We start from the raw sequence: 27,371 nt of genomic DNA on the forward strand, positions 1-27,371 counted from the left end.
GTTTGACTTATTCTTCATTCCTTTGCTCAACAAAGTTTTGTACAGTAGCTCTCTTATGTCAGACACTGGCAAGGTCACATAGATGTGGAAAAAATCAACACACTGATCTCAAGGTACTCACAGGGTATCCTGGGAGGCAACACATAAACCATGAATTGTAAGACATGCTACAATTTTCAACATATAAAATAAATGAAGACAACTATAGTTATTTAATATCTGAAGCAGACATTTTATATCAGTTAACAAATAGCCCTAGGAAATAAGTATTATCCCCACTTGGACATGAAAATAAGTAAATTTTTCAAGGTTACAGGATTAAGATAGTGGTCCTGGGTCTCAGAAATGCTCGACTCCCAAGTCCTAATGTGGAAATGTCATTCTGCTGCTGTTGAAGTGTCATGGAAACAGGAGTGAGGAATTGACGGTCCTTGGAGAACCAGAAACAGGGAAGGTGGGCTGAAGGTAAAGCAGGCCTCAGAAGTGGCTTTGGGGACAGAGCTTAAAGGATGAATAGGACTCCAGCATGTGGAGAAAGGGCATAAAGCATTCCATATAGAGGGCTACCTCACACATGTGACATGTTTAGCAACCTGCGACCAGAGCAGAGAGTATGCAGGGAACAGGTGTGTGGTACAGCAGGCCAGGGAGGCTGGCAGCAGACTTGAGCCACCCATGGCACTGAAAAATCACTCTTCCCATTGTGGCTGTAGCACTGGAAGTCAGTGACTAGCCTTGGCCTATTGGGCTGGAGGTCACATCTGTCTGCCTAGCTTCTACTCCCCACCCCGCCACCAAGTAGCTGTCTTATTTCCCTGGGGAATCCTCCAATCTGAGGGTTTGTCATTTTGGTAGAACCCAAATCCCTAGTTCCAAGGGGTATGACCTGGGCTGGGCCAATCAGAGCATCATACACTTAATGATTGGTTTAGGGACTAATCGTGGATTTCAACTCAGATCCTGGAGCTTACAATTGTTGGGAAGATAAAAATTTCTAATTTTCCTCTTGGATTTAAGAGAACATAGGTTGTAAGCTGGAAGCCATCTGTTGGAAAACAGAGTCACCACAGATGGGAGCAAAACCAGAAGAGAAAGGTGACACTGAGTCCTCATGGTATTGCTTGTGTCCCTGGATCCAGCCATGCAGAGATTTTCTACTAAGTGAACCACTTTTAATTTTTTGATTAAACAGAGTATGCTTTAATTGTATTTGCAATCAAAAGTCTTGACTAACATGAAGGTAAAATGGAACCTAAATAATCACCAAGTGACTCTGCATTATAACATATCAGTGTGACATCAATGTGTAGGCTCCGTGAGTCTACTAAGACAACAGGTATAAGAAGAAAAGAATAAACATTTGCTGAGTACCTATCATATAACATAATGTCAGATCTGGTCCTCATAAAATCCCTGTAAGGTTCACATGATGACCCATTTTATAAATGAAACAATTTAACTTCAGGAATGTAAACTCACCACTTGCTAGCTTCATGTCCTCCAGGCAGACCTTTGTCTGGAGGATGTCAGTCAGGGTTTCCTGTTTCCCATCTGGCATGCTCCTTCGGCCTCCATGGACTCTGGTCATCTGGATTTTTGCAGGTGTCCATTTGCAGACATCTACCTGCAAATATGGACATGTTCTGCAGGGCTCTAAATTTCCACTCAGTTGTCTGCTTCTGCAGGCTGTTTTTTATTCAGTCATTCCTTGTGAATAACTATTATTTATTATTCATTACTTAGTACTAGGTAAGAGCACACATTGTTCTCATTTGTCTCTGAATGGCCAATAAATGCCTGGCACAGAGGCAGACCCCTGGGAGCCCAGCACTAACCACACTGCAGGCTCTTTGTATATTCCATCTCATGTAATCATCTTGACATCTCATGAGAGAAATATTATCAGTCCCCTTGATAAAGAGTCTAGAGAGGTTAAGTAACAGGTCTGTGGTCCCCCAGTTAGTAATCAACTGTGGCAGGGTTGACCCCAGAACCTGTGCTCTGGACCACAGAGGGAGGCTGGAATTCCTTCCTTGTGCCTGACATTTTGTCTTTCTATCCACCATTCTTTCTTAACCTCTCTGCCCTTCCTTTCTCCAGAGTTGGTCAGACACTTCCGAAAGGTGAGACAATCCATGAAGCTCTGGAATCAGAGAGATGCAGGGCACAGAGGGGCCTGCCTGCTGAGCACGGAGATAACACAGCCAATGAGGGTGTGATGTGAGCAGTGTTGGCAGAACTGCTCTTGGCCATGGAAACAGCACAGGGAGGGGCCGGGGAAGATGTCAAAAAGCAGGATTTTATTAAACTATTTTTTAAATGTAGGTAGGAGATTGTGGAGGAGGTAAAGGGATACCTGGCAGATAATCAGCATGAGCGAAGGTGTGCAGTATGTGGACAAGTGCTAGCATCTTTAAAAGATAGTACAGAGGGGCTGAAGGAAAGGGGAGGAGACAGGAGAAGAGAGAAGAGGAGGTAGTAAAAGTCAGAGAATGAGGCTGAGTTAGGAAGCCACACCTGGGAGAGCTGAGGGTCCTACATGGAAGACAAAAATTTGGGATTTATTTCTTAGCTATGGGAAGAAACCTGATCAGATTTATATTTCAGAAAGATCTGGATAGACTGGCTGGAAAATACACTAGAGAGAGAACACTTTTGGCCACCTCATTGTTTTCTGTTGTCAGATGAAGACGGAGAGGGATCAGCATCCTTCCCATGACAAAGATGTGGATGTGGGGGTTGGCTATGAGAACACATTTGAAAGTTCTGAGAAAGAGCCAAATAATTGATAGAAAGCATGAATTATCCTGAGCTTTGTTGGGATCATGGGCAAATTGTGAGAAGAACAAAAGGAGGGGCATTCTCTTAACTTCCTGTCATTTTAATAGGAAAGTAATGAAGTCAGTCTTTTACACAGACACAGTGACCATGGTCCTTCAACACAGTCCCTTGAAGAGCACCACACCAATTCTCTTAGGGCTATCTGTGGGAATGTTCCCAGGAGGCACTTGGAATCATGATGGATTATGTATCTACTGCATAACTATTTATATTTGACCCCCAAAGGACACTGTCCAGCTAGATTACCCACTTCGTTCATCTAACACACCTCTAACAAAACAGTAACTTTTAACAGTTTAAAAATGTAAACACTACCCCACCCCCACCAAAAAAGTGGGAAGTGATTCCTTTGTGGTAGCCTGACCCTACACCTGGATCCTTTCACATAGCTAGCACTGAAAAAGTGCACACTACTGCTTTTTCATGGATTTCATATTGATTTTCTCATGCTCCTGATCAACCCTTCCCTGATCTCCAGCCTCAACACTTACTTATGGCCTTGACCCTTCCTTCTGGCCTTGACACCCAGTGCTGTTCCCCTGACTCCAGACCCTGTATTTTTCTAATAAGTGACTTATTCTATCCTTTGAATTATTTTATTATTATTATTTTGGTACAGGGGATTGAACCCAGGGGCACTTTAGCCCTTAGGTATGTCCCCATTCCTTTTCATTTTTTATTTTGAGACAGTGGTTGGCTAAGTTGCTGAGGATCTCACTAAGGTGCTGAGGCTGACCTTGAACTTGTGATCTTCCTGTCTCAGCCTCTCTTCTATGGATTATGCTTCTCAGTGATATTCTCTAAACACCCAACATACCTTCTGCACCTACATACCAGTTTGGGCTCTCCATGCCAACATGCTGTTTGATTAGCCTAGCCCTGCAGATGGCGCTGGGGTACCCTGATTTTAAAAGACAGGCCCATCTCAGACAGGTATCTGGAATGTTTTGAGCCCTGGGAGTCACCCTGGTGGCATCTGTTGCTTAAACCTCCCTCCACACCAGCTGCTATGAAGGGGGAAATGTCAACCAGAGAAAGATGTACACACAGCTACAGGTCTGATATTAATAAAAGAAACATTTCATTTTTCTGCTATCTTCTGTCTTACCAAGTGCTTGCAGGCACATTATTTCATTTTTTTTTTTCATCACAAACAAGGTAGAATTGGGATGGGAATGGAAATGGGAGCTGGGTAGGGATTCCAAACCTGCCTTTTCCAGATGAGATGACTGAACTCAGAAATGAAGACACTCTTCTAAGCAGGGACATAGGGCACAGAATTTAAGAAAGTCCTTGTTCTAGGATGTTATAAAAGCAGCATTTGAATGTTTCTCACAAATTTCATGTACTGGAAACTTAATCCCCACCTTCCTGTGTTAGCCATATTAGGAGATGGGGGCTTTGAGAAGGAACTGGGTCCCTTCATAGGCTAAAAGGAGTGGCTTTTTCACCAAAGCACTGGCTTGTTCTGTCTCCCACATGATGTCCTCTGCCACGTGAGGCTTCAGTACGAGGCCCTCCCCAGATGCCAGCATCTTACTCTTATACTTCTGGCTTCAGAACCATGAGCCAGATAAGCCTCTACTCTTTATAAATTCCTTGGTCTCAGGTGTTTTGTTTATAGGTTCAGAAAATGGACTAAGAGATGGTTCCCAAGAGTGAGTGCCTGTACCTTTTGTGCCCCCCAGCCCTGCGGAGGCCTCCCTCCTGAATCATAAGTAGAGAGCTGAGGGCGAAGCTCAGTGTTTTCACACATTTCTTCCTTGGCAAAGATGCCCAGCACCCCCTGCACCTTCTGATTCATGTCTTAGTCTCTAAAATGTCCCACCCTGAGCAGATCCTGCTACACGTGTGATTTATGCCATTTGACCAGGAACCCTCAACACAGATACCTTGGAAGGACCGTTTGTATGTGGATCCTTTTCTGTTGTTTGAGGCTCCAAATCACATGGCCCTTTTTCCTTCATTCTTCTATCTGGATTTTCATGTTTAGGGCTGAAATACAAACAGACACTAAGGAAAAAGTGGAGATTAGAGTGGCAGATGGCAGCTCAATCCTAAATTAAAGGGGAAAACTGAAAGACTTATTTTTTAATAAGGAGGGACAGGATCAGATCAACCATAGAGACAGCTTCCCTGAGTTCCTTCCTGCCTGCTCCAATCAATGCTGGAATGTCAATTCCTGCTTAAAATCACTAAACTCCTCATGGGTCATAGGATAAAACCCAGGCCTGGCTCCTAAATCTCTTTCCAATTCCATCTCTCTTTGCTTCTTCCCCCCAGTTTTGCTCAAGTCTAGACTCATAATTGTCCAGACCCACCACCCCATTTGAGCAACTCTCCTTTTTCATTAGTTGTTTATTTTTTCAGACATGCTGTATGCATCTTACACTGCTGACAAATACAAGATCCTTCTTAATTAAAGGCATCTTCCTACAGTGATACGGGCATACCCATGTTTACAGCAGCACAGTTCACAATAGCCAGACTATGGAACCAAGCCTAGGTGTCCATCAATGGATGAATGGATAAAGAATATGTGGTATATATACACAATGGAGTTTTTTTTCCAGCCATAAAGAAAAATGAAATCATGGTATTTGCAGGAAAATGGATAGAACTAGAAACCATCATGATAAGCAAAATAATTCAAACTCAGAACATCAAGGGTCCTTTGTTTTCTCTCCTATGCAGAAGCTAGAGAGGAAAAGGAAAAGAAAGTGCATAAATCTCCTAAAAATCCAAGGGAGATCAGTAGAGGAGGGGTAGGAGATAGGGAGGGTAGGTGAAAGTACTGGGGAGTCATATTGGGCAAATTGTGTTGTGATATTGTGTGCATATACAAATATATAACAACAAATCCCATCAATATATACAACTATAAGACACCAGTTAAAAGAGAGAGAGAGAGAGAGAACCCTCTTGATTTGTCTACAATGTCTTACCTGAGAATCCTTCCCTGATTCTCCCAAGCAGTCATAGTTTCTGCTGCCCTAACACCCTGGCCTTCTGTGCTGTATGACAACCTGACTTCAATTCCTCCTTTTTGCCCTATCAACTAGTTTGCTGGGTGTATGCAGCATGGGCTCGAATGAGAGAGAAAGGATAACCGAGCCCCTACTGTAACCAGACACCTTCAAGAGGAAACCGAGGCAGGTCAGGCCCAGGACCCAGCTGGCCTAGAGAGGAAAACTAGCTTAGTCTTGAGAGGGTCAGTGGCTAGGCCAATCAATGTTTTCCTTTTGAAGATAAAAACTCACCTAAGTTCTTGATGGAGAAAACTCTTCCAAGGCTGAAAGTACAGAGGAAAATAAGTCATTTTTTCATAAATCCACCCAAATTAGGTTCTGTTGTACAGCTAAAGATCACTAGGAGGCTGGACCAAAGGTGGGGGGGGGGGCGGGAGCACAGAGCTCAGTATAGAGCCAAGGAAGTCGATCACCACAAAGTGTATCACGGAGAGTTTCATGAAGTACTGCCTGCGGGGCTGATGATCAATCAGAAAAGAAAATAAAGCATTCTAAGCTTTCAGAGCATGCCTGGGGATGCAGGATTTGATGGAAAATTAAAGTGTTCTCTGTAAACCTTTTTAGGGATGCAGTTCTGAATTGTGTGAGGAAATTTTCGTTTGTGGTATTTGAGCCGGGTTTCTGTGGGCACCATAGGTACAGGCAGGTGTGCCAGGAACGCTGGGATTGCTTCATGACTGACCACATCTTCTAGCCCCAACTCAGCTCTCTCATGATCTAGATTTGGCTCCATTAAAATTATGTCCCACTAATAACAATACAGACCCTCATTTATTCAGTGGTCACATAGCTGATACCATAAATTACTTGGAATCTCTCCAAGAACCCTGAAGAAAACTGAAAATAAGCATCTGAAATGTCACCACGAAATCCAGGTGTACTAGCTCACATGTGCTCCTCTGAGGAGAGCCCTGTAGGCATTCATGCAGGGCCTGCTGGTTCTGATTTTATATATAATTCTAGCACCGGCAGGAGGACCAGTTAGATGGAGGTTGTTTTCCACCTTTACTACCTTGTTTACAGGTTCCTTAACTCCTCAAGCCTTCAGGGTCCCATCTGTAGCATGGAAGCAGTGATCCCAGCTCACAGTGCTACCACATATGCAAAAGTGCTTGGCTCACAGCAGGGCCTTGGTACAGGGTCTTGGCCAGATGAAAGACACAGAGGTGTTGACAGCAGATGGAAATGGTAATTGTCAGAAAGAAAACAATTATAGACAGCAGAGTTGTAGTGGTTTAGTGTGAAGGCAACAAGCTCTTCTCCAAGGGCCCGGAGCTTCTAGAAAGAGATTGAGTTGTGTCCACTGACCCTACAGTCAAGGCTACTCCAAGGCACTAAGAATGGATGAAACCAGGTGCTGGGGATGTGGCTCGGTGGTTGAGAACTTGCCTACCATGTGTGAGGCTCTGGGATCTATTCCCAGAGCCAACAATAAACAAAATAAAATAAACAAAAAGAATGATATCAGACTCCACTCACCAAGCTTAAAAATAGAGGTGAATGTAAACCATATCTGAGGGTTAAAAGACTTAGAAACTAAAAGTACTTTCATGCCTTTTAACTTGAAAGGTATGAGACTTGGTTATGTGCAAGGCTCTCTTATGCAGGGTGGTTTATCATATGTTGATGTTGCCAGGTAGCTGAAGCTTTTATTTATTTATTTTCCCAGTACTAGGGGTTGAACCTATGGGTGTTCAATCACTGAACTACATCCCTATTTTTTTTTTTTTTTGGAAACAGGGCCTCACTAAGTTGCCCAAGCTGGCCTTGAACTTGTGATCCTCTTGCCTCAGCCTCCCAGGTCACCAGGAGCACAGGTATACACTACTGTGTGGCCTAGGTGAAGCACTTTTATAGATTGCTTCTACTCTTGCTCAAAAGAATGATAGTTATTTGTATTTTTCTAGCTACAGAATGTACCCACAAATAAATAATCCTCATCAGAAAGTATAAGACAACCAAGAAAGAGAGATAAAGGATGTAGACTAAATGAATACTCTAAGGACAAGATAGGACATTAACTGGCACCATGAAGACACCTACTGTGAGCCAGGCACTGTGCTGAGTGCTTACACACTTTGACTTGGTTCTCCCACCCATTCATGGAGATAAGTATAGTTCCACTTATTTATTGGACATCTACTACTATAGATACAGTAACAAGGCATATGCTTCCTGCCTCCAGGGAGATGGATGACTCCATTTTACAGAGGACACAACTGAGGCTCACTGAGGTGCATGCTCTGTTCTAGAGACTTGCTAACAAACTCTTTACCGATACTTACCTTATGTTCATCCTCACAAGGATCCCAGATGTGAGTGCTTTATCATCCCCATTTTATGGGTGAGGCCATGGAGATTCAAGATCACAAAGTCAGGAACTCTGGTCCTGCATGGCCTTCATCAAATGCTATATCACCTCTAAGGTGGCACCTGTTTACCATGCCCAGCAGGAGCCCCTATGTATGCCTTGGGATCGTACGATTTCTCAAAAACACAAGATAAAGAAATGTATCGGCCAAGGGACTCTTCCCTCAGCCACTGGATTCTGGAAAAGCCTGACAAGGAGGGTAAAACCGAAAACTAGGACCTTCACTTTCACCAAAGAAAGTGCTCTGGAATCAACCCTGCAGACTCGTTTACTCTTAGTTGTCACAGTGGTAAGGAGAGAAGAAACAGTACCTTTTGGAGTTCTTCAATTTCAACTTCATAAGTTGCTGAAATAAACATAAAAAGTTATCTCAGGTCAGTTTGCCCACCCATTTCTTCCAGTACTCATGATGAAAAGCAATGACGCAAGATGGCAAAGTTCAGTTTTATCAACCTTCAGAGCATCGATCTATATGAGGCTCTGTCTACACAGTTTGGGAAATTCTAGGGTCACTGATCATGGTTTTAATTTCTGTGGGAATTTCTAACATGGAATTTATAGTTGATAAAAGCATACAAAACCATTTTAAGTTTCTTGGTTTACTAAATAGATATATACTCCATGCGTAAGAGAAAGCACTGAGATTTAGAGGTAGTACTTTAGAAGGCAAACTTGAAAGAAAAAAGGGCCTAAATGCCACTTTGACAAAATGAACTCATATCATGTCCCAAAGTGGACTATTTCTGAAACACTGCTTGAAGAGGAGCCTGCCAATTAAGGCTCAAATATCTTTTGGTTTTTCTGATACTTCTTTGGATTTCTGTAAATGACACTTAATAATTGTATTAACAAATATAAGTAATGACAAGAATTTGGGTTCAAATTCAGTCCTGCCACTTCCTACCTGGGGGATTTCAGACAAATTACTTCATTTCTTTGAGCCTTACCTTTTCCATCTGTGAAACTGGGCAAACTGGTACCAAGTTCATGAAGAAATTAAAGGGGATGATATTAGATGTCACATACTTAGTAGAACATCAGGGATTCTATAAAAAGTGACGTGTTTTTTCACAAAATTGCTTATTTGGGGATTTTTAGTTTTGTTTTGCTTAGAAGTTATTTATGCAAGTTCTCCCTCTGCTATTAAAGAATGTGTGTGTGACAAGCAGGACTTCTGTTTCATTTCTTTCTTGCTGCTAGAATCCTAAACTGACCAAACAACATGTTGTATTTCTAAGCTTTCATTTTTGCAAACACACAATTCATAATGCAATTAATGGAATCCCAAGTTTTCCTTAGGAATTGTCAGCACATGATTCTTGTCACACTGACCTAAAATTCTGCAAGAATAATTAGTAATATGTACTTCATATTGGGTACACTTTAATTTTCACTGATTTTTAAATGAAAAAAATTCTATTCTGTCACTCCTCGATTTAAAAATTTAAACTATTAATATTTTCAAAAAATATCTGATTGTGGTGGGGTGGCAGAGCGCTTGTTTCATACATGTGAAGCACTGGGTTCTATCCTCAGCACCACATAAAAATAAATAAATAAAATAAAGGTATTGTGTCCATCTACAACTAAAAAAAAAAAATTTAAAAAAATCTCCTTGCCAGGCACAATGGTACACACCTGTAATCTCAGGAGCTTGGGAGACTGAGGCTGGAGGACTGCGAATTCAAAGCCAGCATCAGCCACTTAGTGAGGCTCTGTCTTAAATAAATAAGGCTGGGATATGGCTCAATGTTCAGAGTGCCCCTGGGTTCAATTCCTAGGTACCAAAAAAAAAAAAAAAAAAAGTCTCCTTACGATACAGTTTGCCCCATATCTTTTCCTAGTATGGATTTGGTCTACAAATTAAAAAAATGATACTCTCTTTCAATTTATTTATCTGTTTTTTTTTAAAGAACAAATTGTGATTTCATTTGCTTTCCCTAGCCACCTGGAGGGGTAGAAAATACTATTTATTCTGCTTTAGGAACCATGAAACCAAGGCTAAGAGACACCTTAATTGCTATGTCTAGTAAACAGAGATAATACACATTCCCTTGAAAACATATTCATGATGTTAAGTATTTTAACAAAGTGGGGACTCTTCAATGGTACGTTATGCAATACAAACCTACTTCAAGGTACAAAAAGGCTGTATCCCAAGGGGTCAGGAAAGAACTAGGAGATTTAACAAGGGGATGTGACCCAAGCCCAGTCCTGGCTCACTGTGTACTGAGTTATAGAACTTTCTCTCCATAGAATAGCTTTGCCTTGACTGGCAGAGGAAGGGCAAAAGTCAGAAGAGGGTCCTCAGCCACCCTCCATCTACTAATGTCACAACATGGTCATGTCTGAGAGGCCCACAGCTAATTCTACATGCACTAACTCCCTGTGTGACTTTGGAAAAGTCCCTTCACCTCTGTTAGACCAGTAGATGAGATGACTCTTTCTAATATTACAAAAACAATAATAAAAAGTAGCTATCATTTGTATGCATATAGCTAGCAGGCACTATGCTAAGTATTTAAATGCACTATTCCATTTAGCTCTTATGACAATTGCTACTCATACTCCTTTACTGATGGAGGAACACACAGGGAAGTAAAATAACTTGCCCCAGGTCACTCAATTGGGAAATGACTTAACTTTCCTCTAATCATGGATTTGTTTATTTAAATGGACTATTACTCTGGAACATAATCAGAACTTCATCATTTGAAGGAATCTCTGGGGTCTCAGAAACACAGTCCAGAAAGCAGTGGCCCAGGTGACCTCTGAGGACAATTCTGCAGAGCTTCCAGAACAACAAGAAGCCTGTACATCGGAGGCTGAGTTCTGTAAGGATGGGCAAGACTCACAAAGGCCCCGCGCAGGGCTGAGCTCAATGGTGATAGTAAGAACCAAACACCTCATCCTCTCCTGCTATTTAAAGATATCATTTAGATTCCTCATCTTCCTTGGTGGACAAGGCAAGGAAGAAAGATTCATTGTCATTTAACTTTTGGATAAGGTGTGAAAATTAGCTCAAGGGTTTAGGTTTGTTTTGTTTTTGTTTTAATCTATGGATATTCTGTTGCTCCAACACTTTGTTCAAAGGCTATCTTTCCACTGTTGAATTGCTTTAGCATCTTCATAAAGAAAACAATCAGGTGGGCATATTGGCATAGGTCTATTTCTGAGTTTCCATTGATTTCTATGTGTCTCCCTGCCAATGCCACAGTCATGATTACTGTAGCTGTAAGTCTTGAAACTGGGTAGACTGATGTTTCCTAATCTTTTTTTTTCAAAACTGTTTTTAGGTGTTTCAGTTCCTTTGCTTTCCCATACGCATTTAAGAATAATCTTGTCTATTTCTACAAAACATCTTGCTGGGATTTTTATTGCAATTGCGTTAAACCTGTGTATCTCGAGGGGAGAATTGAAATTTTCTCTTGTCAATTTTACTGTATTGAGTCTTCTAATCCAAAAGCAGGATATGTCTTTTCATTCACTTACACTTTGATTTATTTAATCCAAATTTTACAGTTTTCAGCATTTATGTCTTATACACGCTGTGTTAGATTTCAGTCTGTCTTTTTTTCTGAACCATTGTAAAAGGTATTGTATTTTTCAATTTTAGTGTGTCCACATGTTCACTGCTAAGATATAAAAATAAAACTGTATCCTACAACCTTGCTGAACTCAATTATTAGTCCCTAGGAGGGATTTTTAGGAAAGGGAGGTTGTAAATTCCTTAGGAATTTCTACCTAGATAATCATGTCACTCCAAAGAAAGGCAGTTTTTATTTCTTCACTTTTGATCTGAATGTCTTTTATTTTCTTGCTTTACCTTATTTTACTGGCTACAACTCTCAGCTCTGTGTTGAATAGGACTGGTGAGAGAGGCCATTCTTGCCTTGCTCCCAATTTGGGGATAAAGCCTTCAGTATTTGTGGTTAAGCATCATGCTTTGCTGTAGGTTTTTTTTTTTTTTTCCTGTGTGTGTGTGTAAATGTCCTTTATCAAGGTGAGGACATTCCCCTCTTAATTTTTCAAGAATTTTTGGTTGAATTTCATCCATTTTTTGCATAGGTTTTATATGATTTTTATTCTTCATCTGTCAATATGGTAGATTTTTGTGAATGGACTTCTCAGTATTGAGCCAGTTTACATTTCTGGAATAAACCACTTTTAGTCATGGCATGCAATTCCTTCTAAAATCTTCTGAATTCTGTTTGCTAATATTTTGTTAAGGATTTTTATGAAACTCATAAAGAATATGAAGTTTTCTTATTTAATTGGCTTTTGTCTGGTTTCTGTATCAGGATAATACTAGATTTATAAAATAAATCAAGAAATGTTTTCTCTTCCATTTTTCTGGAAAAGATCACATAGAATTGGTATATAATTCTTTAAATGTTAGCATTTTCTGGTGAAGTCACTTGGACTAGGATAATTGGAGGGAGAGATTTTTCAAATTATGCAATCAATTTTCAAGAGTTACAGGGCTAGTCAAATGATTTATGTTGGGTGAGGTGATAGTTTGAGCTTTTAAAGGAATTGCTCCATTTTTACCTCAAAATGTCAAATTTTATATGTATGCAGTTTCTTTATAATATTCCTTTATTATTCTTTTGATGTCTATAGGATCTGTGATGATATCCCTGTTTCATTTTTGATATTTGTATCTTTTTTTCCTTGTTTCTTTGTCAGTCTTGCTAGTGGTTTGTCAATTTTATTGATCTTTTCTAAGAACAAAGTTTTGGTTTCATTGATCTTTCTTATTTTAATTCCATTTACTTCTTTTATCTTTGTTGTTTCTTTTTTGCTATCTGCTTTGAATTTACTTCGCTCTTATTTTTCTATGTACTTTAGGTAAGATCTTAGATTGTAGCTTGAGATATTTACTTGATGATTTTTTAATTAAAAAGTAAAAAATGTATATATTTAGGATACACAGCACTATATTTTGGTGTGCATATGCTTTGTGAAATGGCTTAATCAGACGACTTAATGTACGTATTATCTCCTATATTTTTTGTGGTGAGAACACTTAAAATCTACTCTTACCATTTTTAAAGTATTCAATGTATTGTTATTAACTATGGTCACCACAGTGTACAGTAGATCTCTAGAATTTATTTTCTCGAACTAAAATTTTGTTTCCTTTGACCCAACGTCTCCCTGACCTCCTCCTATGCCTGCTGTTGGGAATATCATTGATTATACTCTCTGCTTCCATGAGACTCACTGTAGATTCTACATATAAGCAAGAATAATGTAGAATTTATCTTTCCAGGTCTGGCTTATTTTACTTAACATAATGTCTTTCAGGTTTATTCACATTATCATAAATGACAGAATTTCCTTCTAAGGCTGGATAATATTTCATCCTGAATATATTCCATATTTACTTCATCTCTTCATCTCTTGATGGACACTTGGGTCGATCTATGTCTTGGCTATCGTGAACAACGCTGCGGTGAACATGGAGGGCAGATCTCTCTTCTTCATACTGATTTCATTTCCTTTAGAGGTATATCTAGATGTGGGAATACTGCATCATATAGTTCTGTTTTATTTTTTTTTATAAATTTCATATTGTTTCCATTATGACTGATTGCCAAAAAGTCCCTTAATTTTATTAACTCTTTCACATTTTTATTTTTTTGTTATTACAAGTTACATATTTTATATTCCATACCTCTATCAAATTGTGACAGCTATTGTTGTTTTTAGTCATTTTGCCTTTTAACCTTCATACTAAAGATAAAAGTGATTCACATCCCACCATTACACTATTAGATAATTCTGAATTTTTTGTGCATTTATTTTACCAGTAAATTTTTACCATTAAGTTTATATGTTTTCATGTTACTAATGGGGATCCTTTCTGCTGGAAGAACTCCTGTTAGCATTCCTTGTAAGACAAGTTTAGTGGTGGAGAATCTCCTCGGCTTTTATTTGCCTGGGAAAGTCTACCTCTTCTGGAAGACACTGTACTGGGTCAAGTATTGTTAGTTGGTAGTTTTGTTTTTGTTTTTGTTTTCCTCACAATTTTTCATTTCAATCCATTCTCTTCCTGGCTTGTGAGGTTTCTGCTAAGAAAACCACTGCTAGACATATTGGAGCTCCTTTTTATGTGATTTACCTTTTTTTTTCTTGCTGTTTTAAGAATCCCCTGTGTCTTTGACTTTTAACAGTTTAATTACATCTTGTTGTAGTCTTATTTGGATCAAATCTGACTGGAAACATTTTACCTCCCACACCTAGACAATTTTACCTTTCTCCAGCTTTTGAAAGAAGAAAACTTAAGAAACTCACCACCTTATCCTCCTTCACTGGTCTCAATGTTCGTCGTCTTCTACCTTTCAGAGTCTTCCTTTCTTCTTATGTTTATTTTTATATATTTTATACATATATAATGACCACATTTTAAAAACTATACTTAGCAGGAAGGAAGGAGGAAAATACTTGGGCTCCATCCTCCTAGAAGCACGGTTTCGCTAGATTTCAATGTCTTATTTTATCAAACACTCAGGAAAAATCCACAAAAAAAATAGTATACCCAATTTCTAGATGAAGAAACTAAGGTTCATGTGTCATCTAGGGGCATAAAGAGAATGGAAGAAACTAATAAAACAGATGAAGAAGCACAGTTTGGAGTGAAATAGCTCCACTTTGCTATCTTCTCTCTTTTTCCTGGAGGGTGTTATATGGTGGCTCTTTAGAGAAAGGCAGGGTAAGGGACACACCACACACTTTTGATCCCAGGCTATAGTTCCTCAGATTCTTCAGGCCTAGCAGATTTATTCTTGTCTCCCAAAAAGATATCCTTCTGAAAGGGGAAGCCCTAGCCACCATCCCTCCCCCAACCCCTTCTTCCTCTTGCTCTGTTACCTCCCAGTGGGATTGGGGGCTTGTTTTTTGAGCCCTTTCTATTTTCAACCATAAATACTTGGCTCCTTGGCAGCAGAGCCCTGTCCATGATGCACAACCCAGGATCTTTCAGTGAAAGAATGAACAAGGGCCTGCCTCAGTGACTCCAGCTTTGGGTATCTAAAATGATGTCCCTTGGACATCTCACTGTTAAGATTTGTGTCCTGGAGAGAATAAATGCACATCTCTGGCCCCATTTCCCATATTCGGTTCTTAGCTTCACCCTGTATCATGAGGGACCCTTGCATGAATCCAAGCTCCATCCACCTGTCCCCATCCCAAAAGCTTTCCCTGAAGCCCAGTCTTTCCTGAGAAGACCCAATCAGGAGTAGGGCAGTCATTGCACAGGGCTGGATTCTAGGGTAGGGGAGTCTCATGTGATCCAGAGAGAGAAGGTACAAGCTCTGATTGGAGCATCCCCTTGTCTCTGTATACCTTTTGGCCTTGCAGAAGGGCATGCAGTTGGAATTTAGCCCAAATGGGGCCCCAAGCCTTTCTATCCAAAGTGTGGTCTCTAGACCAGCATCATCATCATCATCACCAGGAAATCTCAGGCCACATTCCAGAGCTACCGAATCAGAATCTGTAACTGGACAAGATCCTTGGGAGATCTGAGGGAACTCTAAAAAGTGAAAAGCCCTGCTCCAAGGTGGGATGCCCAATACCCTGATACATAGGCAGCATTGCCTTCTGTGAGCAACGGGGTACAGGAGTTCCTCTCCTTTATCTAGCATTTTATAAAACATAGGGAAAATCCTAACTCTGCCCCGTTGAGGAGAGAAGGAATTTTCTAGTAGTTTTCTAATCTCTTATTTCCTGGGTAAGGGAAGGAAAATGTCAATAGGGTCCTCATTCTTCCTTCATGAACTTCCCAAGAAAATGGCTTCCTTTTCCCAAGTCTCTAGCTTATTGTCCTGTGTAATAAATTAATAAGACCAGATGATCTGTCTTTAACCTTCCTTCCAGAGAAGCCACACTTCTGTGAATGAGAAGCAGCATAAAACTGTGGAAAGAAGGTGGGATTTTGAGGGAGGCTGACCTTGCTTACAACTGTTGCTCTACCAGATACAGCATATATGATCTTGTCCAAAAACAACCTCTGATCTTCAGTTTCCTGTCTCTTAACAGTGAGTGATAAAACCACTCTATTACAGACATGTACACAGGACCTAATACAGAACTATAGTCCATAGTACAGGTTTGGCAATCACCCGTGTTTATTCTGGCACTAATATTTATGATTTTGCAGATAACTAAGAGATTCTTTAGGCAGAAACAGACATTAAATTTGCAGAAATGTTAAGATTCCCTGCTTCTTCTGTTTTTACCTAAGAGGGTCTCCCTTTTTTCACAAAAAGCTTGAATATTGTTGTCAATATTAGAGGCGGGAAGACTTAACTCTGAAACAGTGGTCAGATCCATTAAATAATCTCCCTTCTTCTATTTGGATTGAACACAACCGCCTAATTCTCATGGTCTCTTATCTCCATCTCCATGTTCTGAGTAACGAGGGGACTTCAAGAAAGACACCCCAAAAAGAAAGATGAGGTTTCTATAGGAGAAGGAAGAAATATGAATCACTATATCTTGATTTTTTTCCCTCCTATGTATCTACAAAAAGCAAAGCAGCTAAGTCAGTTGGAAAGGAGAGGAGAGGAGAGGAAAGGAGAGGAGAGGAGGAGGAGGAGGAAAGGTGGAGGAAAGAAGGCAGTAGTAGGAATTGTAAACAGCACTGATGCCCAACTGGACTTCTTTATATTTTTTTAAGAGATCAGACATGGCAAAAAATAAAAAGAAATGAGATGGTAGAACAGAATGGCTGTGAGTTTTTTTAACTTACAGTTTGCCAGAGGGAAAAATACCATTTTTGACACATTTTTATTCCACACAGGGTTACAATATTAATTGGCTTAGCAGACTTACAATCAGCAATTTCTATTGCAGTGCACAGGTTAATGGAGTTGCCAGAGTGTCTCCGATATGAAATTGTTGCCTCATAATTATGTGGTTCTTCAAATTCAGCACTGAGAAGCACAGACAAAAAAAGGTTATTTAAAATAAAACATTTCTTTAAACACAGTTTAAAACTCTTTGTATTTTTTTCTCATTAGAAAGTAATGTAAGTGTGTCTGGCCAATACAGTGACCTAAGCAGACATGGAAGGCACACACATCTCTCCTTTAAACGCACAGGAAGTCTAGATGAAATATAACCGTGCACAGTACTGCACAAAGATTACATAGCTCACGTGGAAATCAATAATGTAAAATCCCCGGTGCCAGTTACAGTGAGAAAACCCACAGTAAAAGTTGCTAAGGAATACTGTAGTCAAGGGACTCCAAGGGAAATTGAGACCAGATAAAGAAAGGACTTAATGACTGGGCAGTTGGGGATTTAATGTCTGAGTCACAGGGAAGTCTGAGCCATGGGCTTCATCTGAAGGGGGAGCTGTCATTGAGCTATCAACATGAAGTCCAGAGTCACAAAATGATGTTCTATCTGTAAAATAAATTCTAGAAAGAAATTGTACACTCTCCCAGAGAAAGAGCAAGAAATTTTGTTGTCTGACTATGGCAAGAGAATTGAAAGAGCTTGATTTCTCAAATATGAGACATCATAAACTCAAAAACCCAGCATCAATGTGGGATCTAAATTCATTCAACCTGTATAATCCCGAGATACAAAGCCAAAACTGGAACTTGAACTTCAAATCTTCCTCTTAAAGACAAATCTGAAATAATTCTGTGAAGTTGTGTCCAAAACCTCTGGAACCTATGTCTGCAAGGAAAACAGGACCCTCTTAAGTCAGTCCCAAAAAACAAAGGACAAATGTTCTCTCTCTCTTTTTTTTTCTTCTGCTATATGTGGATACTAAGCTATATCAAGGGAGGGTAAGGAGGGGAAGCACAGAAGTTCATTGGATTGGACAAAGGGGAATGAAGGGAGTGGGAAGAGGAAGAGAAAAAAGATAGTAGAATGAATCAGACATAACTTTCCTATGCTCGTATATGAATACAAGACCAGTGTAACTCCAAATCATGTTTAACCACAAGAATTGGATCAAAACTGTAATGGGTTGCACCCCCTGTATATATGTCAAAATACACCCTACTGCATGTATATCTAAAAAAAAACAAACAACAAATTTTAAAAAGGGGAGGCTTATAGCCCCAAACAAAACCATGCAAGGAGATGGGCCACCATAGCCATACACAGGAGATGCAGCTAGTAGGGGGATCAAACAATAGAGTTATATGAAAAGGAATTTAGAATAAGTGTGTTTTTTTAAGTGTTCAAAGAAATTGAGTAATAAAAGCTATTAGGCAGATTTAGGAATAGGTGGAAGAAGTTTTAAAAATCATAATTATAGTTCTTTTTTTTAAAGAGAAAGAGAGAGAATGAAATTTTTTTTAATATTTATTTTTTAGTTTTTGGTGGACACAACATCTTTATTTTATTTTTATGTGGTGCTGAGGATCAAACCCAGTGCCCAGCGCATGCCAGGTGAGCATGCTACTGCTTGAGCCACATCCCCAGCCCAATTATAGTTCTTGATATAAAAAATTAATGTAGATGGGGCTGGGGATATAGCTCAGTTGGTAGAGTCTTGCCTCACATGCACAAGGCCCTGGGTTCAATCCCCAGTACCACATACACACACATACAAAAAAAATAATAATGTAGAAACTGAAAAGCATATTAGATACAGAAAAAAGGAAACTGATAAATTAGTTAGATCTGAGAAAATCACCCAAGTATAGTAGAGAGATTAAAATAGAGAAAATAATGAGAGAGGTTAAGAGACAGGGTGGATTGAAAAGGGACAGCATAAATATACAAGGAATTCAGGAAGCAAAGAAGAAAAAGAACAATGAAAAGGAGTCACTATTCAAATGACAATAGTCAAGACTTTTCAAAAATTGAAATGGGACATGAATCTTTTTGTTGCACAGCCTCAATAATGAGAAATAACAGTAAAGCCACACATGTGGTTTATAATATGTAAGAACAAGTCAAATAAAAATGTAAAAGCTGCACGAGAAAAAGACAGTCAACTGAGGACAGAAACCAGACTGGAATGTGTTTCTCATTAGTACATTAGTTGGTGGAGAAGGTGGAGAGTACCTTGAAACACTGAGGAAAGAAATCTGTCAATATAAAGATTCTAGTCCAGCTAAATTATCACTTAAGAGTGAGAGAGAAACCAAGATATTCTTAGAATGCAAGTCCATGCATTTAGTACTCACAGACCTTGCTGAAATTTACCAAAATGATGCACTTTGATAAAAAGAAATTGAACTAGTAATGAAGTGTGATATAAGGAACAAGGGTGAGCAAAGGAATTAATAAAGCAATCGGAAAATCTGAATAAATATTGACTGTAAGGATTACTAATTTGGAGAAGTTTAAGGGAATTACAATATTACCTAATAATATGGAAGATAGAGGGAGAGTGCTACTGGAAATTCTTTGCAGGTCTTTATATTATTGAGGAGCAAGCTAGAATTTTTGAATAACATTAGACTTAGTTAATTGTAGATGTCAAAATTTGACCATATGCACTAAAAAGAAAAGAAATAAGGGTGTTTAACTTTTTGACTGATAGAAGGGAGACTTTTAATGGAAAAACATTTTTAAAAAGGAGGAGGAGGAGAAAGAAGACAAAATACAAGTAGAGAAACTATATAAATTATAATGGCAAAAGTACAAAATAGATCAAGAAATATAATTAATGCACTTAGATTAATCTACTCCAATTAAAAAGTGTATATTTTAACTATCCAGATAATGCTGCTAAAAAGTAGCCCAAACCCTAGAGATTCCAGAAAAGGGAATGAAGATCTTAACCAAATACTACCAAAACCCTCCACTGAAGTAGGCTGGTGTGGATAGCCAGGAGCAGAACAATTACCATCATCCTACCTCTTCCCTTCCCCTTCCCAGAATGAGGTCTTTGCATCTAGGTATCCTTCCTGATTTTTTCCCATTTATATTTATATTCATAACAGTTGGTATTACAGAAAAGGTTGGAGTTCTCTTTGACAGAACTTATCAAGAAAAAAGAAACCAGTAAAAATGAGTGCAAACATACACGGGGAGCATGTGCACACAAAGAAAAGAACAGAGACAAAATTAGAAATAGTTTCATGTTCTCAAAAATCTAGAAAAATGTTCTGATAAGTTTTTTTGCCAATAAATTTGAAAATTTAGGGAAAACTGGCAAATTTGAATAGAAATGTAAAATTACCATGCTAATTGAGGAAGAAACAAGAAGCCAAATAGGCCAACAGGTCATGAAAAGGCCTGAACCCACTCTACCCTCTCTCTACCACTACCCTACTACCACGTTTCTTCTTGCTCTCTACCAAATAATCTTTTAGGCAAGTTTTAATGAAGCTTCAGAGAACAGAAAAAGACAGAAAAACTACTGATTTTAAGAGAATGGTATAATTTTGATATGGAAACCATAAAAGAATCATTCAATAAAAGAAAAATATAGCCCCATTTCACTGAAGAGATTTTAGTCCAAACTCATTAAATAAAACCCTAGGAAAATGAATTAATCAGTGTTAAAAATAATTCAAAAACAAGTAAAATTTCGGGGACGGCTCAACATCAGAAAATGTATCACTGTAATTACTTTGTTTTAATGAGAGGGAAGAAAAACAGACCATTTTAATAGATGTGAAAAAAAAGAGTTAAACTTTGTTAATTGGATTAACCTCCAAATGTCATACTTAACTGTAAATCGTAACAAAAGAACAGTTAATAACCATATAAACTCTGTCAGGAACTTCAGCAATAAGAAAAAGACAAATCCAGGGAAACTTGGGCAAAGGTTTATGATAGACATTATTATAGAACAGCAAAGTTGAAGAATCTCTAAAAGGAAATTTTTGATCTCACAGTAAACAGGGAAATGGAAATCAAGACAATGAGAATTCAGTTCATACTCTGCAGATTAGCAAGGATCCCAGTTAAAAAATAATACCTCTTTGGGCAAGAAAACAGAAAATCCTTTATTGTGCTCAAGAGTAAGACCTGGCACACCCATTTTGGAGGATGATTTTTCAGTATCTAGTAACACCAGAGTTGTTTGTTAATTGGTTAGAAATTCTACTTCTAGGTAAGCAGCTTTGAGAAAGTTGCTTGTATTCATCTAGAAGCCTTGGGGGATGGTGACTGCAGCATGGTTTAACATGGTGAAAATTTAATACAGCCTCCTGTCTCTTAGTAAAGGAATACATAGGAGATGGTCACATGTGCATTGGATGAAATACAACATAGCAACGTTAGTGAATAAACTAGACTTACTTACATCAACACAGAAGAGGAAATAGCTTTGTTAAAAAACAAGCGAGGAAGGATCGAGTCAGGTGACATTTATATAAAAATTTAAAACATTTTATCTTTAACAGATGTATGAGTTTGTAGTTCAACTATAAGGATATGCAAATTAGATACACTCATAAATTCATGATAGGAGCTGACTATGGGAAAGGAGGAAGAGAAATGGAACAGTGAAACCAAGGGACACCATCAGGGACACCGGCCACAAGTGGAGGTGGATATCCAGGGGTGGATAGCCAGGAGCAGAACAATTACCATCATCCTACCTCTTCCCTTCCCCTTCCCAGAATGAGGTCTTTGCATCTAGGTATCCTTCCTGATTTTTTCCTATTTATATTTATATTCATAACAGTTGGTATTACAGAAAAGGTTGGGGTTCTCTTTTTTTCCTGTTTCCTGCATTTAGTATTACATCATAAGCACATTCTACCCAATTATTTTACCTCCTTTTCTTTTGATCATTTGGATATTTTAAAGTTTTCTGTTCTTTTTTTTACATATTCTATGTAATACTTTTAAAGATATAGGGATAGTTCACTTTGTTGAAAAAGAAACACTATGAACTCTAACGCTCCAGTGCCTTCTCCCTTCATATTTCTCTCCCTTTCACATGAAGTAATTGAGAGAAACTTCCTTAAATTATAGCCTATGCCATATATCTCATGCTCTAGTGCCCTAACAACCTCATTGGGTCTATGGTAAATTAACTTTATTAATAAGAAACAATTTGTGGAAAAAATTGAAAGACGTCGTCTAATCAATTACTTGTACTTTTGTCAGAAATGAATAAATATCTGACTCCCCATGATGATAAAGAATTCCAACCAAGTGTTTTTCTTTAAAAAAAAAATCCTTGAGATCAATTATCTTCTGGAGAGAGGCAGTCCAGGATTAACACTAGAAGGGAAAGAGGATATTGTGCCTTTTGCTGCATGAGAATGTCTTTTAATCTCTTTTCCAGTGCATTAAAGCTAGATCTGGGATCCACCTTGAATTTATACAGTGTGGATCAATATAAAGAACTTGAATTGCAAGGAAGAAATAACTCTATGATTTAAATTTATCTATGTTTCAATTTCTTTATTTCCACATTTATGACAAATGTCTGTCTCCAGAACCATAGGCCAGATTGGGAGGCAGCCCAGGAGGGTAGCCAGACCTAGAGTGTGGATTCAGCAGAGAAGAACTGGAATCCTAACTCACTTCCACCTCCTCGTCATGGAGTGCTGAATAAATACCTTAATCTTCCATCTCCTATCTACAAAATAGTAATAATAAAATTTGCTTTGAAGGTCTATTGTGCATATTGAATGAAATACTTGCCCTCTGCACTTAGGCATTCCCCAAGGGTGCTAGTAATATGATATTGGGGAAATTGTTGTGTTTTTAAAAGATAAGCTTTGAGATTTGCATTTTATAAAATACCTTTATTACTGATATACCATTAAGTTTCTACCTTTTAATACTTCCAATCCATGACATATGGAACTGCAGTGTTTCTTAATATGTCAGAATTCTCTTTGTCAAGAAACTTCAACAGAAATAACCCAATCCCAAAAGTCAAAGGTCAAATGTTCTCTCTGATATGCAGATACTAACCTACAACAAGTGGAGGTGGGAGAGAACAGAAGTTTGCTGGATTAGACAAAGGGGAGTGAAGGGAGGTGAGGGGAGATGGGAATAGGAAAGATAGTGGAATGAATCTGACATAACTTTCTTATGTACATATATGAATAAATCACAGTGAACCTCAACATCATGTACATCCACAAGACTTGGATCCTAATTAGCATAAGATATATTCCATGCTTGTATAAATATATCAAAACAAATCCTACTGCTCACCAATAAAAAAAAGTGGCATCAGCTTGACTGTTGTATTAAAGATAATTTATAAAATCAAAAATGTCGTAATTTTGACTGGATCCTTGAGATCCTATTTTCAAAATAAATGTTTCAACAACTGAGATCTCTCTGGCTAAAGTATGGACAAATGACCTCTTTTCCTGGTTGGTTCCACTTGCCATGTCTACCTCTGGACCACAGCTCTGAGATGTCTCTGCTGAATCTCTATTGTCCTTTGGAGAATATTCTGTCAACCTCTGCATTAGGCTGTGCTCTCTGGAAAACTGGATCACACAGCTCATTTAAAGATATGTTCACTCTATCAGTAGGATTATTAATTTTTTTTTTAGTTTTAGATGGACACAATACCTTTATTTTATTTATTTATTTATATGAAGTGCTGAGAATTGAACCCAGTGCCTCACACATGCTAGGCAAGTGCTCTACCACTGAGCTACAGCCCCAGCCCTCAGTAAAATTATTAATCCTAAGAATAGCTACTTTTTTTTTTCTCAAATGTGAGATACTGTACCTAGATTCACTTACTATCTGTGTTGTCTTGAGTAGTCATTTAAATTCTTAGAACTTGGATTTCTTCTTGGGGTCACTGTGAGGTTTTAGCGTGGGAATAGCTGGGTTACTATATGCAAAAAGCCTAACACATGAATTTTTTTTTCTTGTTTTCTCCCGTGCCACAGTGCAAGATGGACAGTCAAAAATCTTACTGCAAGAAAGTTATGGAAAACCTAAAGAAGAACTTGTGCTCAGTAGAAAGATTGAGACTTGAATAGCAAAACCTACTAGCATACTTTTATGTTTACTTTATGAGAAGGGCGAACTTAGGTTGAAAATTTAGTTTCTTCCACTTTTGATTTCAATGGGCCATGCATTTTGGAAACTGGAAGAATAAGGGTATCTTGACTAGACATTCTATAGATCCTGATGACAAAGAATATGAACCATTTGATGTCTTAATTACCCCAAGTCTAAAACTGGACAAATTCCTATTTCCAATGAATACTTCTTACAATACTACTCTCCCCAAAGCCCTTACTTTACCTTAAGAAATCCTTCTCTCAAATTAAATGATTGATGATTAGCCGAAGGACTTAAAAACAGCATACTAATGCAGCTGAAGGACTTAAAAACAGTGTAGTAATGCAACCACGTCAGTGTTTATAACAGCTCGATTCACAATAGCTAAATTATGGAACCAACTTAGGTGTCCTTCAATAGATGAATGGATAAAGAAAATGTGGTATATTTATTCAATGGAATATTACTTAGCTTTAAAGAAGAATGAAATGATGGCATTTGCCAGTAAATGGATGGAGTTGGAGAATATCATGCTATGCGAAATAAGCCAATCCCAAAAAACCAAAGGCGGAATGTTGTTTTCTAATATGTGGACGTTAATTCACAATAAGGGGGGTGAGGCACTAGAGAAGAATAGAGTTACCTTAGATTAGGAAGAGGGAAGTGAAGGGAGGGGAGGAGAGGAGATGTGGGAATAGGAAGGATAGTAGAACGAAATAGATGGTATTACTTTATGAATACGTGTGACTGCAAGACCAATGTGATTCTACAACATGTACACTCAGAAAAATGAGAAATTATATCCCATCTATGTATGATATATCAAAGTGCACAAATGCATTCTACTGTCATGTACATGTATAACTAATTAAAACAAGTTAAAAATTTTAAAAAAGAATTTAAAAAATAACATCTGCGCTATCCAAAATGGATCTCAGAATGCATCCATGCCAAGTTCACAAACATACAAGATCTGTTTTTAAGGTAAGTGTTTCTCTCATAATCCATGAGCACATCTGTCTTCTGCAAATTAGGTGATAGTGAAGTGAATAACTGACACGGCAAGGCAGCACACAGGGGGACCTGGGATTCAGAAACATAGCTTTGGCCCCATCTCAGCTCTGACTGGCTGCGACCTGGGACAGGTAGTTTGACCCAAGTCTCTTTCTCCTCTAGTCCTCCTTTATGAGGCTGAGGTGTGTAAAGTATACTGTGCTTAGTGCAGTGCCTGGTGGAAAGTGTTTACCACCTCCACTATTTCTACTTCTGCTCCTACACTCTTCACCTGCTGTCACCTTCTACCTCCACCTCTAGCCCTGGTGTTTCTATCCTACCATTTTTACAGAGTGCATGCGTGCACACACACATTCACACCTTTATATATATATATATATATATATATATATATATATATATATAATTTATATATGCATCTACACACACATAAGTTACCACACCTGTGACACAACCTTATTAATTCTACTATGACCTCTATGGTAACAAACAACAAATATAACATCTCCAACATCTCTCAGAAGCAGGCACTGGGGATTTGTTTTCTTTTACTCCTATATTTACAACCCAGTTCCTTTCATGAAGGACCACAAAACCATGATGACTAAGTAAATGTTATGGAAGTGCTTGGGTAACCTCACAAAATACACATCTCCTTGGCCTGTTTCAAGATTAGTGGGATTAACTCTGAAGCTACATTGTCAAACCATTAATCTCATTTGTAAGTTCATGTAAACAGTAACAATAGCTAGTAACTACCGAGCACTTACTATATGCTAGGCATTGGGCCAATTTTGTATGTCAGTTCACTTGATGCTATGAAATAGGATAGTATTTTTCCCAAGGGCAGATGAAGGGACACAGGCAAAATTGAATTTCACAGAGTGCTACCATGGCACAGCAGAGAATAGATCCAAGACTTTGACCCCAGAATCTGGGGTTGCAATCACTCATCTGCACACCACCTCTCCAGGGGGTGTACCAGTTGAAGTCAAACTTAGCATAAGTTTAGCTCACACTGTAATGACAGTCATAATGAAGAATGTCATTAAGGCACATAGCAAAGAGGACCCCAGATGATAGACCAAACTGTTTAACCAAAGCCATAATGAGAGAATGGTATGTCTGCTACAGATGTGAGAGTAGAGAAGATCTGAGATTCCTCATTCAATTGTCAAACACTCTTATCTGCTTTTTTTTTTTTTAAGATGGGGGGGGGTCTCACTATGTTGCTCAGACTGGCTTCAAACTCCTGGGCTCACGCCATTTTCCTGCCTCAGATTCCTGACTAGCTGGGACTATAGGTGCATGCCACCATACCTACCACACCTTGGCTCTTACTTTTTTTTGTACAGGTATTGAACCCAGGGGTGCTTAACCACTGAGCCACATCCTCAGCCCTTTTTTATATTTTATTTAGGGACAGGATCTCACTGAGTTGTTTAGGTCCTTGCTAAGTTGCTGAGGCTGGTTTTGAACTTGAGGATCCTCCTGCCTCAGCCTCCCAAGCCTCTGGGATTACAGGTGTATGCCACCATGCCTGGCTCTTACTATTTTTTTGGAGGGTGGGGGTGGGCAGTGCTGGGGATTGAACTCAGGGCCTCACACATGCTAGGCAAATGCTTTTACCCACTGAGCCACATCCCCAGCCCTCTTACTCACTTTTTGAACTAACTATATTCAGGTTAGTTTTGTATATGTTATCTAATTTAATCCACTCAGAGCACTACAAGGCATTTCACAGATGAAGAAACAGTCTTGGAGATATTCAGTAACTTGCCCAATATAGCATGGCTGTTAAGTAGCAGAGGAGATTCTGGAAAACAGATCTCCTGGTTCCTTGTGCTTTAGTCTTTTCTCTGTACTGCAAGCCACTCTAGAAGAAGGGAAGGCTGGAGAATTGAAATGATAAAGCATCAGATGATACTGAAGTTCAAGGAATTGATAAGTATATTTTGGATGATATTTTTTCAAAACATTTTGAGGCTGATCCAACAGTTTCACAGATCAATTCTTCTATATATTAGTCATTTGTTTGGGAACAATGTGATGGGGAGTTAGTCTCTTCTATGTCTGCCACTGTCACCTATAAAATAAAAAATAGCATTTATTTAACCTGTAATTTGAGGTTAAGATAGAACCAATAGAACCACTGGGAATTTGGGGAAAACTTTCTAAAAGCACTTTTT

General features: G+C 38.7%; 1 protein-coding gene across 1 annotated transcript in view; it reads right to left on the reverse strand.

Moving 5' to 3' along the window:
• Fyb2 (FYN binding protein 2) overlaps nucleotides 1-27,371 on the reverse strand; it is a 66,005-nt gene that overhangs the window by 22,175 nt on the left and 16,459 nt on the right. Inside the window, 5 exon segments of the mRNA XM_077791548.1 lie at nucleotides 1,483-1,624; nucleotides 4,734-4,836; nucleotides 6,102-6,133; nucleotides 8,553-8,587; nucleotides 17,080-17,180. Coding sequence (XP_077647674.1) covers nucleotides 1,483-1,624; nucleotides 4,734-4,836; nucleotides 6,102-6,133; nucleotides 8,553-8,587; nucleotides 17,080-17,180 — 413 coding nt within the window.

This window comes from Urocitellus parryii, chromosome 11, assembly GCF_045843805.1.
Source record: "Urocitellus parryii isolate mUroPar1 chromosome 11, mUroPar1.hap1, whole genome shotgun sequence".
Classification (NCBI taxonomy): domain Eukaryota; kingdom Metazoa; phylum Chordata; class Mammalia; order Rodentia; family Sciuridae; genus Urocitellus; species Urocitellus parryii.